The following is a 15,375-nucleotide window of genomic DNA, read 5'->3' as shown; positions in this document are numbered from 1 at the left end:
AAGGTACCTGCATTATGAAAAGGGAGAGAATTTGATGGGAAAAATTCTGATTCCGGTAGATGCAGGACACTGCAAAGCAGTCCTACTCTTCGTTAAAAACAAATAAAATTCTTCGCTGACTAAAATAAAAACAAGGGTTTTTTAAAGTGGTTTTTCCCCCCCCCCCCATTTGGATGCCATCTCCCACTTTATTGTGGGTATTTCATTGTTAAATGTTTGCTGCAAATTGGAAGTCGTGCATATAAAATCACTGTCATTTGCTTGTACAGTACAAGAAATCCAGATTTGATCAATTTTTCAATGCTGCAGCAAAAGTAGATCGTACTGTAAAGTAATGCTGGTTAGAATTTGACTAGATGGACGCATGTAACAATGAAACCTTGGGAGACAACTTCCTTCATGGTGAGCAATATCTTTTTAACTGACATAGCTGATATTCTTAAAGCTCTAGCTTCTGTTTTAGAGCTTGTCCACACAGATGTAGTGCATGGTAAGCTGGGATGTGACTGTACGGTGTGTTAGCGTGATGTGCAGTAAAAGTTCTGTAGTGCGTTTTCATGTACAGAGTAGAACTTTTAGGGCCTTGCAGGTTACTTCTTAGTGAGCTGTACGTTCACACTCTAGCTTGACATATTCTGAGGGTATGTCTTCACTACCAACTGGATCAGCGGGTAGTGATAGATCTGTTGGGGATCGATTTATTGCATCTCATCTACATGCGATAAATAGATCCCCAAATCGACGCCTGTACTCTACCTCAGCAGGAGAAGTAAGCGGAGTCGATGGGGGAGCTGCCGCGGTTGACTTGCCGCTGTGGGGAAGACCAGGTAAGTCTAACTAAGATACTTCGACATCAGCAACGCGAATAGCGTAGCTGCAGTTGCGTATCTTAGTTCGAACCCTGCCCCGGTGTAGCCCAGGCCTAAGTCTCTGTGTGGACAAGCTCTAACTTGTTAGAGCTTCTGCATTTATTTAGATTTGTTCAATGCTCTATCTCGGCTTTGTACAGGGTATTTATTATTTACACTTAGTTGTATTCTACCATTTTAAGGCATTTTTCAATCTTTCTTTTGTTTTGTGTGATGAGCTAACTCTTTTTGGGGGGGAGCAGTTGCTTCCCACTCAAAGAAAATTAGCCAAAATTTTCAGAGAACTCCTACCCCTTCACAGGCAGTAGTCTGTCCTACTCCACAAGCCATTTGTGCCACCTTTTGCAGTCAACAAAATGGTTAAATAAAGGTACTGCGACCTCAATCCCACAATACTTGGAACCCACAAAGGATTGTGGGATATGATGTTCATGGGATAACTTTTGAGCAATTTTTGAGTTGCAGACCAAAATAGTTGAGAATTACTAATCTAGAGGCTGCTGTATCGATTAGCAGTGTCAACTTGAGAGTTCTAAAGAATCAAACCAGTTTGACAAGGTCGTTCCTTTATTTGCTAGAATTGTGAAGTTAATGACTGAAGTGACCACACCAGATGTAATATTTGGATTTTTTTTAGATTATTTCATAGTATCATGCCTTGAGTTCAAAGACTTTCACAGGGTAAAAGAGGAAGGGGCTCTTAAAGGAGAAAAATGGAAGTCCTCACTCAAGATCACCAATGTCTCGAAGCTAGAAGAAACCTAAGGTATTACAGTGCTGACAGTCAAACTTGGTCAGTTGGAGATGCACACATACTGGAAGATTTCTTCGTCGAATGAACTATACCTCTCCCTTATTTAACACAGCAGTTGCCAGACTGGTTAAATATTTTATATTAAATTTTGATTTGATATGACTATCTCTTATTTTTAGTAAAACTGTTAACTTTAGATTATTTGGCTCTTAGACTGTTACAGTGTAATTTACTGCAGTTTTCTTGGAGTTAAGAAAAAATCTCCTGACCTGTAGCCCTCCTTCAGAAGTACAGGACAGTGGCTTGCCGATCCTCAGCAATTCAATGACGGTTGTAAATACACACTAAATAAGCCTGCTGGCAGTAAAGGAGGACAAGAAAGTGTATAGCATAAAGATTGAGAAGAGTAATCATACTTAAATAGCATGGAAGATTCTCAGAGAGAGAGATCTAGTTTTTTGGTCAGTAAAATACATAGACAATGTAATTACCTTCAGAAAAATGTGAATGTCTGTCACTTTCCTTAACTTGTATTAGGTTGGCATGTGTACGGACTCTTGCAGCGTTCTGATAAGAAATATGATGAAGCCATTAAATGTTATCGAAATGCTCTCAAATTAGATAAAGACAATCTACAGATCCTAAGAGATCTTTCATTGTTGCAGATCCAAATGCGAGATCTAGAAGGATACAGAGTAAGTATTTTATTTAAATTTGTATGTTTTAAAACTACTGATTTTTAGTTTTTGTATCTGGTAAGTTTAACTCAAAAGTAGCAAGTTATTTGAACTGCTGTCTAGGAAAGACTGAGCAGTGAACTACAGCAGTGGTGCACTTGGTGTATTGAGAGGATGCCAGCCATGCTACTGTTACTCTGTATTAGCTGATCCACAGAGCCATCTGTGCTTCTCAATTGCCAAACATACTCTAAACTAATGTTCACCAATTCACTCGTGTATATTTGTTTTTTCTTAATACTGTGCACCCATTTCACACCTTACATTTTCAAAGCCTGATAAGAACATGAACTGCTTACCTCAATTTATGGATGATGCCTACCTTCTCACCCTCCACATTACACCTGTTTTTAATGTCTTTGAGGATTATTGAGATACTTTTTTTTAAAATGGCCAGTAGCCACTCAGCCTTTGAATCCATCCTGGGCAGAGGAGGGATTTAGGGCTGTTTGCTTTTCTGTTCAGAAAAGCCCATTTTCAAGTACTAATGCTGCCCTTAACTTTCCATGGGCTAATCCCATGTCTTCTGAAACCTTCATTCAGCACTAGCACTGGCTGCAAGATATATTAGGAAGCACTGTATGTTAAAGGCAGATGCTGCTATGTTTCCTCCTCATCTGCATATAGCATGAGCATGGAAGAGACTATTCGGTATTGATCTTTAATACCAGGACCTCACTTCGTCTCATTATAAAAATTGCCAGAGGAAAGAGTGGAACTAGGTGGTAAGAAGACCAAAGGAAGAAATGGGGAGGTATGAAAATGAAAACTCTAATTTTATTTCAGAAAAATTGACAGTTCTTCTTCTTTGAGTGATGTCCCTATGGGTGCTCCACTGTCATGCAGCAGCGCCCTCTGCTCCTGGGATCGGAGATCTTAATCAGCAGTGCCCACCGGTCTTAACATGTGCACCTCCCCCTTCTCACGCTGGTAGCGGGACATATATGTAGCACTGTGCAGTACGACTGCTCCCCAGTTCCTTCTCTACTGCCTTTGATCTGGGACGGAATCTGCAGCAGAGCCACTGCAGTGTATTCGCTGTCTGTGAGAGGGACATGTCCCACAAAAGTGTTCTCACTGCCATGGCTTGACTGCTAGGGCCAGAAAAGACCATGACATTTGGTTGTGACTTCTCCTCATAGAGAAATCAGTGCATCCAGCATCAGACCCAGGCCTGGACTCTTCCCCCGTGCAGCTTTCACCCTTGGCCAGGTCATCTGCCGATCACTGCAGTCCCATAAGAGAAAGTTGTCCCTCTCTCACTCTGATGAGAAGAAACTGGCTCCCTCCCCATATTCTGAGGCACAGCCTGCCCTCCTTCCTTTCCCCCTCCTCCCCCATCCCTTGTGAGGTCAGTTGCCTCAACATCCTCTGACAGGGGACATAGCTCCGGGGACCATCCAAGTACCTCTGATACCAGCACGAAACATCTGTCTAAGGACCTTAACCAGGCAGACCTACAGCCCTCTGCACTCTCTCTTGGTTCTAGAGACCAAGACAGACGGACTTTGGGAGCTACAGACCGACAAGATCATTGGCACCCATCAAGTTTTCAGCTCCACTTTCTGATTACTCCTGCATGTGTCCCTCGGCACTGAGTCCTGCTCCAGTACTGATGATGCTCCTTTCTCCACCACAGGAATCCAGACATCCTAAAGACCTACTGGTATACGACATGCCTGAGTCACCTCTGCTCAGCCACAACCTCACCCAACTTCCACCCTCCTCTCTGGACTCATGACGTTCTTCCCTTTCTCCTCCGAGGATGTTGCCTCCCTTCCCCAGTGACAAGGAGGAAGATGAGGAGTGGGGCTCCATCGTGCCCTCTTATTTGAAACCCATGCAATCTACTTCATCTACATATCCTCAGTATGTGTAATCCACACCCGGACACAACCCTGGTATGGACCAGCATGGATGCAACTCTGTTTTGCTTCCCCCACATTGGCTATATTGGGATCCCTGGGCCATGTACACGACATAATTGAGGAAGCTTGTCATGCAGCAAAGCTGGAGACCTACATCTTTGCCTTCTCCATCAATCTCTTGCCCACCAGAGATCGAGCCTCTCTCCGAATGAGGTGAGGAGGAAGAAGTTTCACCAACACTATTATTTCTCCTCTTCTTCCCCGAATATGGCTGTCATGCCACAACCTACTACTACTGAATATGACTTCAAACACTTCTAGGAATAATTCCGCAGGATTTCAGACTCCCTCCAGCCGTATTTCTTTTGGAAATTAATGAGAGGTTAAGACGTGAATGTGAGAACCTGGTAGTTCCCATGCTCATGAGGCTGTTTTGCTCAAAGGGAAACTTATTTTATGTTCCTTGACTGTAAAAGTCCAAATTCTTCTTCAGCATGTAGAGGCTGGGTAAAATGTTCCGAAGTGCCTATGTGACTTAGGAGCCTGTCTTATTTTCAGAAGCAACTTAGGCAGTTAGGCACCTAAGTATAATTAAAATCAATTAGACTTAGTCACTTAAATGCTTTTGAAACTTTTATCTTGATTTTAAAATAGATTTTAGGCTTTATGTCAGGAATACTACAGTTAGTGTAAATCCCACTTTCCTGTAACTCAAATGTAGTACTGTTTATCATTTACTTTGTTAGAATTGCGTCTTGCTTTTTAAGAATGTCCAGCTTCCAGTAATATTCAAGATTAAAATACTACTAGTAGTGTATCACAGTTGTGATTCAGTGAGATATTTTAGAACATCTTCATTGAAGGAACTTTCCTTTTTATTAAAGGAGACAAGGTATCAGCTACTTCAGCTGCGTCCAACACAACGGGCTTCATGGATTGGATATGCTATTGCATATCATTTGTTAAAAGATTATGATATGGCCTTAAAACTACTGGAAGAGTTTAGAAAAACTCAACAGGTAAGACATGTATACTGTTTCATAATAATGAATAATTCTCCTTAGATGAGCAGAATTTGAATAACTACAAATATTGAAGGGGGAAATGGCTATTGTTTGTACAGGTTTGTTTTTCACTTAGCATCTTGGGACCTATTTCAGTAGATAATACCATCTGTGGCTGCTAATCTATGGACCTTTTACTCTTGGGGGAATTCTGCGTCAAAAAATTAATTTCTGTATATTTTATTAAAATAATGCAATATAATCACCCCACTTTCAATTGTTTTGGTAATGTATTTAAATTACAATACAGAAAAAAAGTCACACTCGCTGTTCAGCATTTCCTAAACACATGAAACATGACCTACAAGGAAAGATTGAAAAAATCTGAGTTTGTTGAGTCAAGAGAAGAAAAGACTGTGTGTGTAATGTGATGACAGTTTTCAAGTACATAAGAGGTTGTTATAAAGAGGAAGGTGATAAATTGTTCTCCTTAACCACTGAGGACAGGTCAAGAAGTAATAGGTTAAATTGCAGCAAGGGAGTTTTAGGTTAGACATTAGGAAAAACCTTCCTAATTGTAAGGGTAGTAAAGCACTGGAACAAATACCTGTGGAGCTTATGGACTCTGAGTCATTGGAGATTTTTAAGAGCAGCTTAGACAAATCTGTCAGAGATGGTCTACTTGGGATGGGAGTGGGAGTGGGAGTGGACTAGCTGACTTACTGAGGTCCCTTCCAGTCCTACTTTTCTGATTTCTATGTTTACCTTTTAGTTCCCCCTGCAGTTTGAACTGAAGACAATATTTTTCTTCCTGCCGTAAAAGGTTGTATAGCTTTACTGAACAATTTTCAGTAGTTGCTGTGTTCCACCTTTAAGGTTCTTGCATTTCACTAGTAGCTAATAAGGTTTGGGTACATAGTTTAAGATCATTGTGATCTCCCAGCATGAAAGGGGTCCGACTTGAAGAATGTTCTTACTGGAAGGGAATTTCTCTGACTTGGCAAGGGCTGCTGCTCCTGTGGGTGGGTGACTGTTTCACTGTAGCTATAGTAAAGTTTCCATGTGTTCTGCAGTTCAGTTGGTAGTGGATCTAAAGGTGATAGCCTGTCTGAGAATTTCCAGAGCAAGGAATGGTGGGGAGAGAGGAGAAGGTGTGGGTTTTTTGTTTTGTTTTTAAGTGTAGGGGCCTACCAAATTGATGGCCTACATAGGGCCCTACCAAATTCATGGTCCATTTCGGTCAATTTCAGTCATAGGATTTAAAAAATTGTAAATTTCATTATTTCAGATATTTATAACAGAAATTTCATGGGGTTGTAACTGTAGGGGTCCTGATCTTACTTCTGCCTTCACAGTTAGGGTGGTAGGGTATGGTGTTGTCACCCTTACTTCTGCTCTGCTGCTGCTTGCAGGGCACTGCCTTTAGAGCTGGGTGCCTGGCCAGAAGCTACTGCTGCTCTCTGGCCACCCTGCTCTGAAGGCAGTGCAGAAATAAGCGTGGCAATACCACAACCCCCCTACAATAACCTTGCAAAAAAAAAACAAAAAAAAAAAAACCACCACAACCCTCTTTTGGGTCGGGACCCCCAGTTTGAGAAACGCTGGTCTCCCCTAAGAGATCTGTATAGTATAGGGTAAAAGTAGACAAAAGACCAAATTTCACAGGGGAGACCAGATTTCATGGTCAGTGACACATTTTTCATGGCCATGAATTTGGTAGGGCCCTACCTATACACTACCTCCTGTATAGTAATAGGCATCCAGTGACCAGCTTCAGTTGATCTCTTCTTAACTAAATATTTGAGACTTTTACATCATGAGGTCTACATTTCAGTGTCCCTGCTGACTGAGTCTTAAAATGCCTTGTGTACAATTGCACACAGCCTAGTTACAAGTGGTAAGATGCATGCTAATTAACCTGTCTTTTACAGATTCCTCCTAATAAAATAGATTATGAATATAGTGAACTGATCCTATATCAGAACCAAGTGATGAGAGAGGCAGATCTATTTCAAGAGTCTTTAGAACATATAGAAACATATGAGAAGCAAATATGTGACAAGCTTGTTGTAGAAGAAATCAAAGGTAAATTTTTTTTTCTCTTTGTACTCACCTTTACCCAAACTAGAAGTATCTACTGGCTTTTAACCATATCATATAAAATGAGGGTTATATGGAGACTTTAAATTATTTAAATTGTTGTATAGATAAATTTATTAATATCAAATCTATAATTTGGTATTTTGTTAAGTTTCTTTGACAAAGTGGAGTGTTGGTGGGGTGACATTACTTTGATATGGAATGGAAATAAATTCGGAATGAAATAGCATTCCTTATAATTAGAGGGCCATTCACAGATACAAAGTATATCTCAAAGACTTACGAGTAGTCTGTGTACAGTAGGTCAAAACTAGTAACCCACTCATCTTTACTTAGCTCTGCAAGTTAAGAAATGTAATGCCCTGTGTATAAGAAATGTTGGTTTTCTGCTTGGAGCATCAGGTTGTGGTTTCTTTTTAAATGCGTCAATGCCTTTTTGTATTATCATACAGCTTTTGAAAAAAATATGTATTCGGTTAAAATTGATGCGTTAGGGTTTTATAAAAACTTGGACTGCTGAGGTTCTGAATATGTGCAACTTTGTGACACAGATTTCATATATTCCTTAATTGACCTCTGTGCTGGGACTCTCTCTTAGGGCAATGTGCCTGTATCGACCAGCTTATTGCAATTAGTGTAAACCATAAGTATAATTCTGTGTCACTTATAAATGTTTATAAACTATTTTGCAAGACGTTTATCAAATTGCCTATATTAGTTGTGTCCAAATTCCCTTGAAAATATATTCCCTGAGCTACGTCCTGCACAGTTTAAATTGAAGTGTTTGAATCCACTGTGTTGTTACTGATATGAGTTGGGAGCACTCTGAGCATGCTGCAACTGCTTTGCAGCAACCCCAGTGGCCACCTGCTGCCTCGCTGGGAGGGAGGAAAGAGTTGTCCTGATTGCTATAGAATCTCAGAATATTAGGGTTGGAAGAGACTTCAGGAGGTCATCTAGTCCAATCCCCTGCTCAAAGCAGGACCAACACCAACTAAGTCATCCCAGCCAAGGCTTTCTCAAGCCAGGCCTTAAAAACCTCTAAGGATGGAGATTCCACTAGGTAACCCATTCCAGTGCTTCACCACCCTCTTAGTGAAATAGTGTTTCCTAATATCCAACTTAGACCTCCCACACTGGAACTTGAGACCATTGCTTCTTGTTCTGTCATCTGCCACCACTGAGAACAGCCTAGCTCCAGCCACTTTGGAACCCCCCTTCAGGTAGTTGAAGGCTGCTGTCATCTCCCTCCTCACTCTTCTCTTCTGTAGACTAAATAAACCCAGTTCCCTCAGCCTCTCCTCGTAAGGCATGTGCCCCAGCCCCCTAATCATTTTTGTTGCCCTCCGCTGGACTCTCTGCAATTTGTCTACATCTCTTCTGTAGTGGGGAGCCCAAAACTGGATGCAGTACTCCAGGTGTGGCCTCACCAGTGTCAAATAGAGGGGAATAATCGCTTCTCTTGATCTGCTGGCAATGTTCCTACTAATACAGCCCAATATGCCATTGACCTTCTTGGCAACAAGGGCACACTGCTGATTCATATCAAGCTTCTCGTCCATTGTAATCTCCAGGTCTTTTTCTGCAGAAGTGCTACTTAGCCAGTCGGTCCCCAGCCTGTAGCAGTGCATGGGATTCTTCTTTCCTAAGTGCAAGACTCTGCACCTGTCCTTGTTAAACCTCATCAGATTTCTTTTGACCCAATCCTCCAATTTGTCTGGGTCACTATGGACCCTATCCCTACCCTCCAGTGTATCTGCCTCTCCCCACAGCTTAGCGTCATCTGTGAACTTGCTGAGGGTGTAATCCCATCCTCCAGATCATTAATAGAGATGTTGAACAAAACCAGCCCCAGGACTGACCCATGGGGCACTCCGCTTGATATCGGCTGCTAACTAGACATAGAGCCATTGATCACTACCCGCTGAGCCCGACAGTCTAGCCAGCTTTCTATCCACCTTAGTCGGTTCATCCAGTCCATACTTTTTTAACTTGCTGGCAAGAATACTGTGGGAGACTGTATCAAAAGCTTTCCTAAAGTCAAGATAGATCACCTCCACTGCTTTCCTCATATCCACAGAGCCAGTTATTTCATCATAGAAGGCAATCAGGTTGGCCTGGCATGACTGTTCTGTTGCCTGTTTCCCTACTGGATATGGGAAACCTAAGAACAGCAAGGTAGGAGCTTGAGTGGCTGTGCCTGTCAAGGGGAGTACCTACAAAAATTGAGCCCTTTACCAATAGCTAAGGTGGCTTCTCTAGCTTGTGCCAGCTGGCAACAGCTCCTTAGAGACCATCCATAAGCTGGAGATAGCCACTGTGTAGCACATACTTCTCCTCCCTTCCCCTGAAATGTCCCCTGCACCAGGAACTATGGGGAAGAATGTGTAGGGAGCAAGCAGAGGATTTTGTGGGTGGTTTTCACTCCATGTTTGCCACTTGAGCCGTGGAATGGGGCAGATAATCTACCCCAAAGTGTTTGATTGTAGCCCCTTAACCTTCTTGAAAGAAAGAGTGGACAACATTGGCAGGAATACTGATATAAAATCCCATTGCAAGGTACATACAAAAAGAAGTAGAGTTGAGGTTTCTGTGAGAACTTTAACTCTCTAAATTTTCTGAGTATGGGCCAGTAAAATTGTAAACTTAATGTTTCATCAGTGTTGCTTGCATTGAATTTGAAATGCCTCCTTTGGCTAGCTAATACAAATCTTGTCATTTTTTCATACCTGGATAAGTTAGTGTCATAAAGTCCCCCCCCCCCCAAAAAAAAGGGCATCTAAACAACCTTATTTTTCAGAATTGCTGAATGTTCACAAATCCCATTGGAAGTCACTGTGAGGTAGTCATTCAATGGGATTTGTGGGTTGGAAAACACCTCTGAAAATCAGCCACTTTTATTTTTGCTAGATGCTTAAATATGCCTTATGGAACTAGTTTTAGGTACCCAATTTTGAAAATTTGGCCTCAAGCCATAAATATACTTTCATTTAAGTCCATATTGATGTTTAACTGCATTGTTTTAGGAGAAATGTTGTTGAAGTTGGGAAGACTAAAAGAAGCTGGTGAAATATACAAAGAATTAATTGATCGGAATGCAGAAAACTGGTATTATTATGAAGGCTTGGAAAAGGCCATACAACCTAGTAAGTAATGCAGTGATGTACTTTAATTTCCTCCTTTCTATTTAAACAGTTGGTGTCTGATAGAATGTTACAATATGAAATTGGAACATCCCAATTCAGCTGAAAAATATTTGTGTATCTTCTGAACTTGAGCAATTTGTAGTCAGATTTACTCATTTAAAAATTAATTGAAACATCTGTGCATGTGGTACCAACACTGACTCTTTCTTTAAAGGTCAGAGTTAAAGCGGGCCGTTTGTTTCATGCTTGCTAGCCCAAGGAGAACTCTTCCCCTGCACACCCTCTTTGTAAAGGGAGTCGTCATCACTGGCTGACTTGCACAGTAATTCGTTTGGATCAAGTTACAGGATTGCCGTTTTCATAAAGCTGTCAATTTGAGATTTCATGGGATAATAGCTCTTTAAAAAGGAACAGTGTCTTTTTGTTAAACTCAAAGGCAGATTAAATATATTGCTTTAATTTCTCTTGGATAGGACCCTCTAAAGGCATATCATTTTAGCAGGGACTAGCTTTCCTGTGGAAGAGAAGAAAAGATTAAATAATTGAGGATTTCCTAAAAATTAAAGCTCACTCCTGGTACAGTTATTTTGGTCTTCCAGAAAAAAATAACTAATAGTTTTTGAGGCATACAATACTGGAACAGCAGATACCTATGACCAAGAAATGGAATCTTAACTTTCCAAACCTTTATCTTAAAACATTAATTTAAAAACTGTTTTCTCAGTTATTCTTCAACAACTGTAAAAAAACAAAACAAAAAAAAACCCCAATGTTCTACAGTTTAATAGAAAGCAGAAGGGTGGTTTTTTTATTCAATTAATTCGGATAGTATAAAACCACAAGAATATTACTCATAAATGATGATGTAGTAGTAGTAGTAGTATGTTTTTAATGCAATTTAGAATTTCCCATGTTTAAGGAAATAGTTGACACCAAAAAGGTGTCAAACTGTTAAACGCTCTGCAAATATGACTTGAGGTTGAGTAAAAGTCTATAATTAAATTGTTCAAACATATTTATAGACTAGGGTTATCTGCTGGGTATTTGTTACATTGTATCCATGGAACTGGTACAGTAGTTGATATTGCCTAAACCAATTTACTATTGTGGGTCACACATGCAGTGCTCTCTGTTATGTGGGCCACATCCACACAATATATACTACCTGTATATATATATATATATATATATATATATATATAGTATATATATACTACCTGTATGGCCCTGAGGATGTCACATGGGCCGCAGCTGTGTACTGATTGGGCCACAAGTGGCCTGTGAGCTGCAGGTTGAGAATCACTGATCTAAGCAATTAAACTAGTCAAGGGGTTGAGTCTATTTGGTTTCTATCTGAAACGTTTGGAAACCCACATTTATAACTATTAATAAAGAACAATTGTGTATATGTAATGTACATTTCACATAAAAATCCTATTTGATTTAAACTGTACTAATTATTAAACATAATCTACTTTATTTTTTTTAGGTGGTCTTAGGACTATTTCCTCCCCCATGGTAAGTTCTGGAGCTCCAACCTGTGACTTCATATAGGGTTTTTATATGCTTTAGTTCCAATTTTAATATTTTAATTTATGACTCTTAGAATTATGTATACCCTGGAGCCAGTGGGTAACATACGTGTACGTGTGTGTTTGTGTACATATATAAATATTTCCCACCACCACCATCAGATCTCAATGACGTGAGGCTTTTTACATATGAAACAAATGTGAGAGTATAACTACTAAGCATTTTTCATGCTATATCCTTGATCTTAACTTTCAGAATTAAATAATTTCACCAAGCAATTTGACTTTTCCACTAAATTCACTTATGAATCTGAAAATAGCATTTCAAAACCAATAGATCAGTTTGTTTTAAAGTTCTGACCACATTGGAGCTCCAAAGCATATTATGGGGGAAAGGGGAGGAGTGGGAAGGAGGTCTAAAGAAAAGAAAACTTCTTAAACTTGATGTATTGACAGTCCTGCTGCTAAGTACTTGTATAGTTAGTATTAGGTTACTTTCATTGCTGTAACTTTTGTAATAAAAGGCTCGTTTGTATATTTTTAGAATACTTTTAAACGATTAAATGGTAGTTCTTAAAGCAGTTGCTCTAAGTGGATTCATATTGATAGACAGTTTGCATACGTTATTTGCAAATGTTGAAGTACTGTTTTGTGAATGGGATTGTACAGTATGTAGTTGTAAGAAAATAAACACAATCTCCCTGTGATTGGAGGCACAAGGTAATTACATTGTCTGCTGTTTAATTACTTAAACAACTAATAACAAAAGATAGGGTCTATTATATGTACAAAAGATGGCAACACACTACCTTCTTCCATAGTGTGTATGATTAAATAAATGAAAAATTTCGTGTAAATTTTTCCACTGTTGTAACTAAATCTGTACCTTCTGGTAGGTTTAGCTAATTAAAATCTAGAATTATAGTTTACTTTTAATATCTTTTTTAAAATAAGAATTTAATGCAAAAATAGATTTTTCTCTCCAGTGTTTCTTACATCTCTTATATTTACTGATAATAGGCACTTTAGAAGAGAGGCTTCAGATTTATGAAGAAGTTAGTAAAAGACATCCCAGAGCAGTTTCACCTAGAAGATTACCTTTAAACTTTGTTCCAGGTAATAAACTGCATATCTGTTCCATATTGCTATTAATTTTTGTTCTTTTTATTAAGGTGTCAGTAATTAATTTTGTCCTATATTTTGAACATCCATTTATATATATAAAGGTGCATAAAGCTTGGTTTCAACTCTTGAAGACTATGCATCTCTGTAGGTATGGAGAAAAATGTCAGTAGTGCACTACAAAGGCTGATAGCAAAAGGTCCTTCATGCTAATATTTTGCCTTTACTGATGTGGATAGCTGTGTATATATTGTAAGAATAGCAAGATATATATAAAAATGCCTTTGTTCCTGTGCTGTGTGCTAGGTGATGTCCCCAGATAAGAGTATGAAGTGTGGTACGCTATTGTGTTAAGGGAATAACAAGTTTCAGCTTTTTGTTTCTTTAATTGTTTATACACTTTGATAACATTCCTCTCTAGCCTCTTAGAGGAGAAGTCCCCTAAGACTGACTTTATATTCTTGACTGTTAGAAGAAGTTTGCCGAAAAGCTAGCAGGCGAAGAAATTGCAAGCTCTACTTACAGTTCATGTGTTTCACAGAAAATTACAGTAAAGTTTTCTCTGTACTGTTTCATTGGCCTGGAACCTAGTTGTCAGCAACTGCATCGTCTGGGTTAGAAGCTTGATTTTTTTTTTTTTAATATTTTTACTTTTCTTTGGGTGTCCCAAGCCCTGCCCTTATATCTCCCTGTATTTTATAAGCTGGAACAAATGCTGATAAATGTATATATCATTCAGCTGTGAAGTGGGCCTGATTTTGTTCACAACTGCAAGTTAACAGTAGTGATGGTGGCTTTCCCAAGAAAGCTCCCAGCCTACCTCAAAGAATTTTATGCTACAATGTAGTGCAGTGTTTTGTCTTTACATTAGAGATTAAGTTAAAATTTTAACTACTATTACCATGCTGTACCTTGCCAGGTTATCTATAGCTCAAAACTAGGTTTGCAGCATTTTCCAGTAGGAAGTTTAATTGTAGAATCATATTCAGCAATGCTATAGTTAACTTTTTTAATGAGTGTGTTATAAGTGCTTTATTTTGAGGAGTTTATTACACTTAAACAAATTTAAAAAACCCTCTATCCTGAAACTTGGCGCACAAGTGTTCTCAAGTCTGGAAAAATAATAATCGAAAAAGTGGTTCTTCCAGTGATTGCACATGTGCATTCCATTCTTGGTATGTATGCACCCTGTGCATGCTTGTCAGAAACTTTTCCCATTAGTGGTACCAGTTGGTGTGGCTCAAGTGATCTCTGCCTCATGCCCCTGTGAGCAGGCATAGAGGGCAGAGCTGCCCGTGACCCCCACAGTTCCTTTTTACTACCCAGGATGGCTAATCGGTTGGTCTTGCTTTAACAAATTCTCTCGGTGTCTCTTATTTTTTGTAGATAGTTACCCATTTTTCATAGTATTAGTGATTTGCTGTTTTTTTGGTTTCCCTACTTGGTATTCGATTTGTGATACCGAGGAATGCCTCAATTACTGTGCTTCAACCCTGGTTATTTTTGCTCCAAAATGAGGTCTGTGAGTGACCTGCATTCTAGCTGTTTGAAGTGCCTAGTTGAGTCTTGCATATCCGACTGTTGTCAAATTTATAAGGACTTCAGGCCTACGACCAAAAAAGATAGATACTAGACTGAAGTTTCTTTTGATGGAAGCTGCTCTGAGACTACCATTGGAGCTTTCCTGCTCAGAGAGTGGGACCTCCTCTTCAGCTTGCCAGTTTTGGCAGAGTCCTGGCATCAGTAATGATCTCTGGTGCCAAGGAAGCATAAGGCTGCTAGGGAAGAGGCTGGAAGAAGAAAATTTCTGGCTCTTATGCCCGCTGAGAAGGGTGATGCAGGAATGAGTAGATCATCGGGTAAGGAGGCACTGTTGACTCCAGCACTGGGTCAGGCACTATCCTCAGGAAGGTCCTCACCCCCACCTGATGACTTCAAAACTCATCAGGAACTTTCTGAAAATGGTTGCCTCAGCCTTGGATATCCACGAGAAAGAAGATAAGGAGTTGTCCCATAGTCTTGTTGCCATTTTTACAGCAACTGGCCCCCTTGAGTGGCCTTACCAATTAATGAGGTGATTTTAGAGCTCAACCAATAACCTGTGACAAATTTCCTCCGACATCCGAGAGAATGAGGATTGATACTACTGTATGTACCTTCACAAGGCTTTGAGTATTGCTTTTCACATCCCCTTCCGGTGGTCATTGGTTGTTTTGATAGCTATTGAGAGGGAGCGCTAGGTG

At 39.8% G+C, this 15,375-nt stretch overlaps 1 protein-coding gene across 7 annotated transcripts in view; it reads left to right on the top strand.

Annotated features, from left to right (window-relative positions):
* NAA16 (N-alpha-acetyltransferase 16, NatA auxiliary subunit) overlaps nucleotides 1-15,375 on the top strand; it is a 109,421-nt gene that overhangs the window by 29,936 nt on the left and 64,110 nt on the right. For 5 of the 7 annotated variants that reach the window (XR_012159157.2, XM_073345785.1, XM_073345815.1 and 2 more), the window contains exons 4-8: nucleotides 2,161-2,318; nucleotides 5,113-5,247; nucleotides 7,164-7,317; nucleotides 10,359-10,478; nucleotides 13,031-13,126. Coding sequence is in view for 6 of the 7 variants with exons in the window: in XM_073345785.1 (XP_073201886.1) it covers nucleotides 2,161-2,318; nucleotides 5,113-5,247; nucleotides 7,164-7,317; nucleotides 10,359-10,478; nucleotides 13,031-13,126 (663 nt within the window). In the remaining variant the exon portion in view is untranslated. Of the gene's footprint in view, nucleotides 1-645; nucleotides 1,636-2,160; nucleotides 2,319-5,112; nucleotides 5,248-7,163; nucleotides 7,318-10,358; nucleotides 10,479-13,030; nucleotides 13,127-15,375 lie in introns of those variants that run through there. The other 2 variants (XM_073345796.2, XM_073345806.2) reach the window with 2 other exon arrangements.

The sequence above is a fragment of the Lepidochelys kempii genome, chromosome 1, assembly GCF_965140285.1.
Source record: "Lepidochelys kempii isolate rLepKem1 chromosome 1, rLepKem1.hap1, whole genome shotgun sequence".
In the NCBI taxonomy this organism is placed as follows: Eukaryota; Metazoa; Chordata; order Testudines; family Cheloniidae; genus Lepidochelys; species Lepidochelys kempii.
Note: the sequence above shows the minus strand (reverse complement) of the source record. Positions and strands in the feature narration are given on the sequence as shown.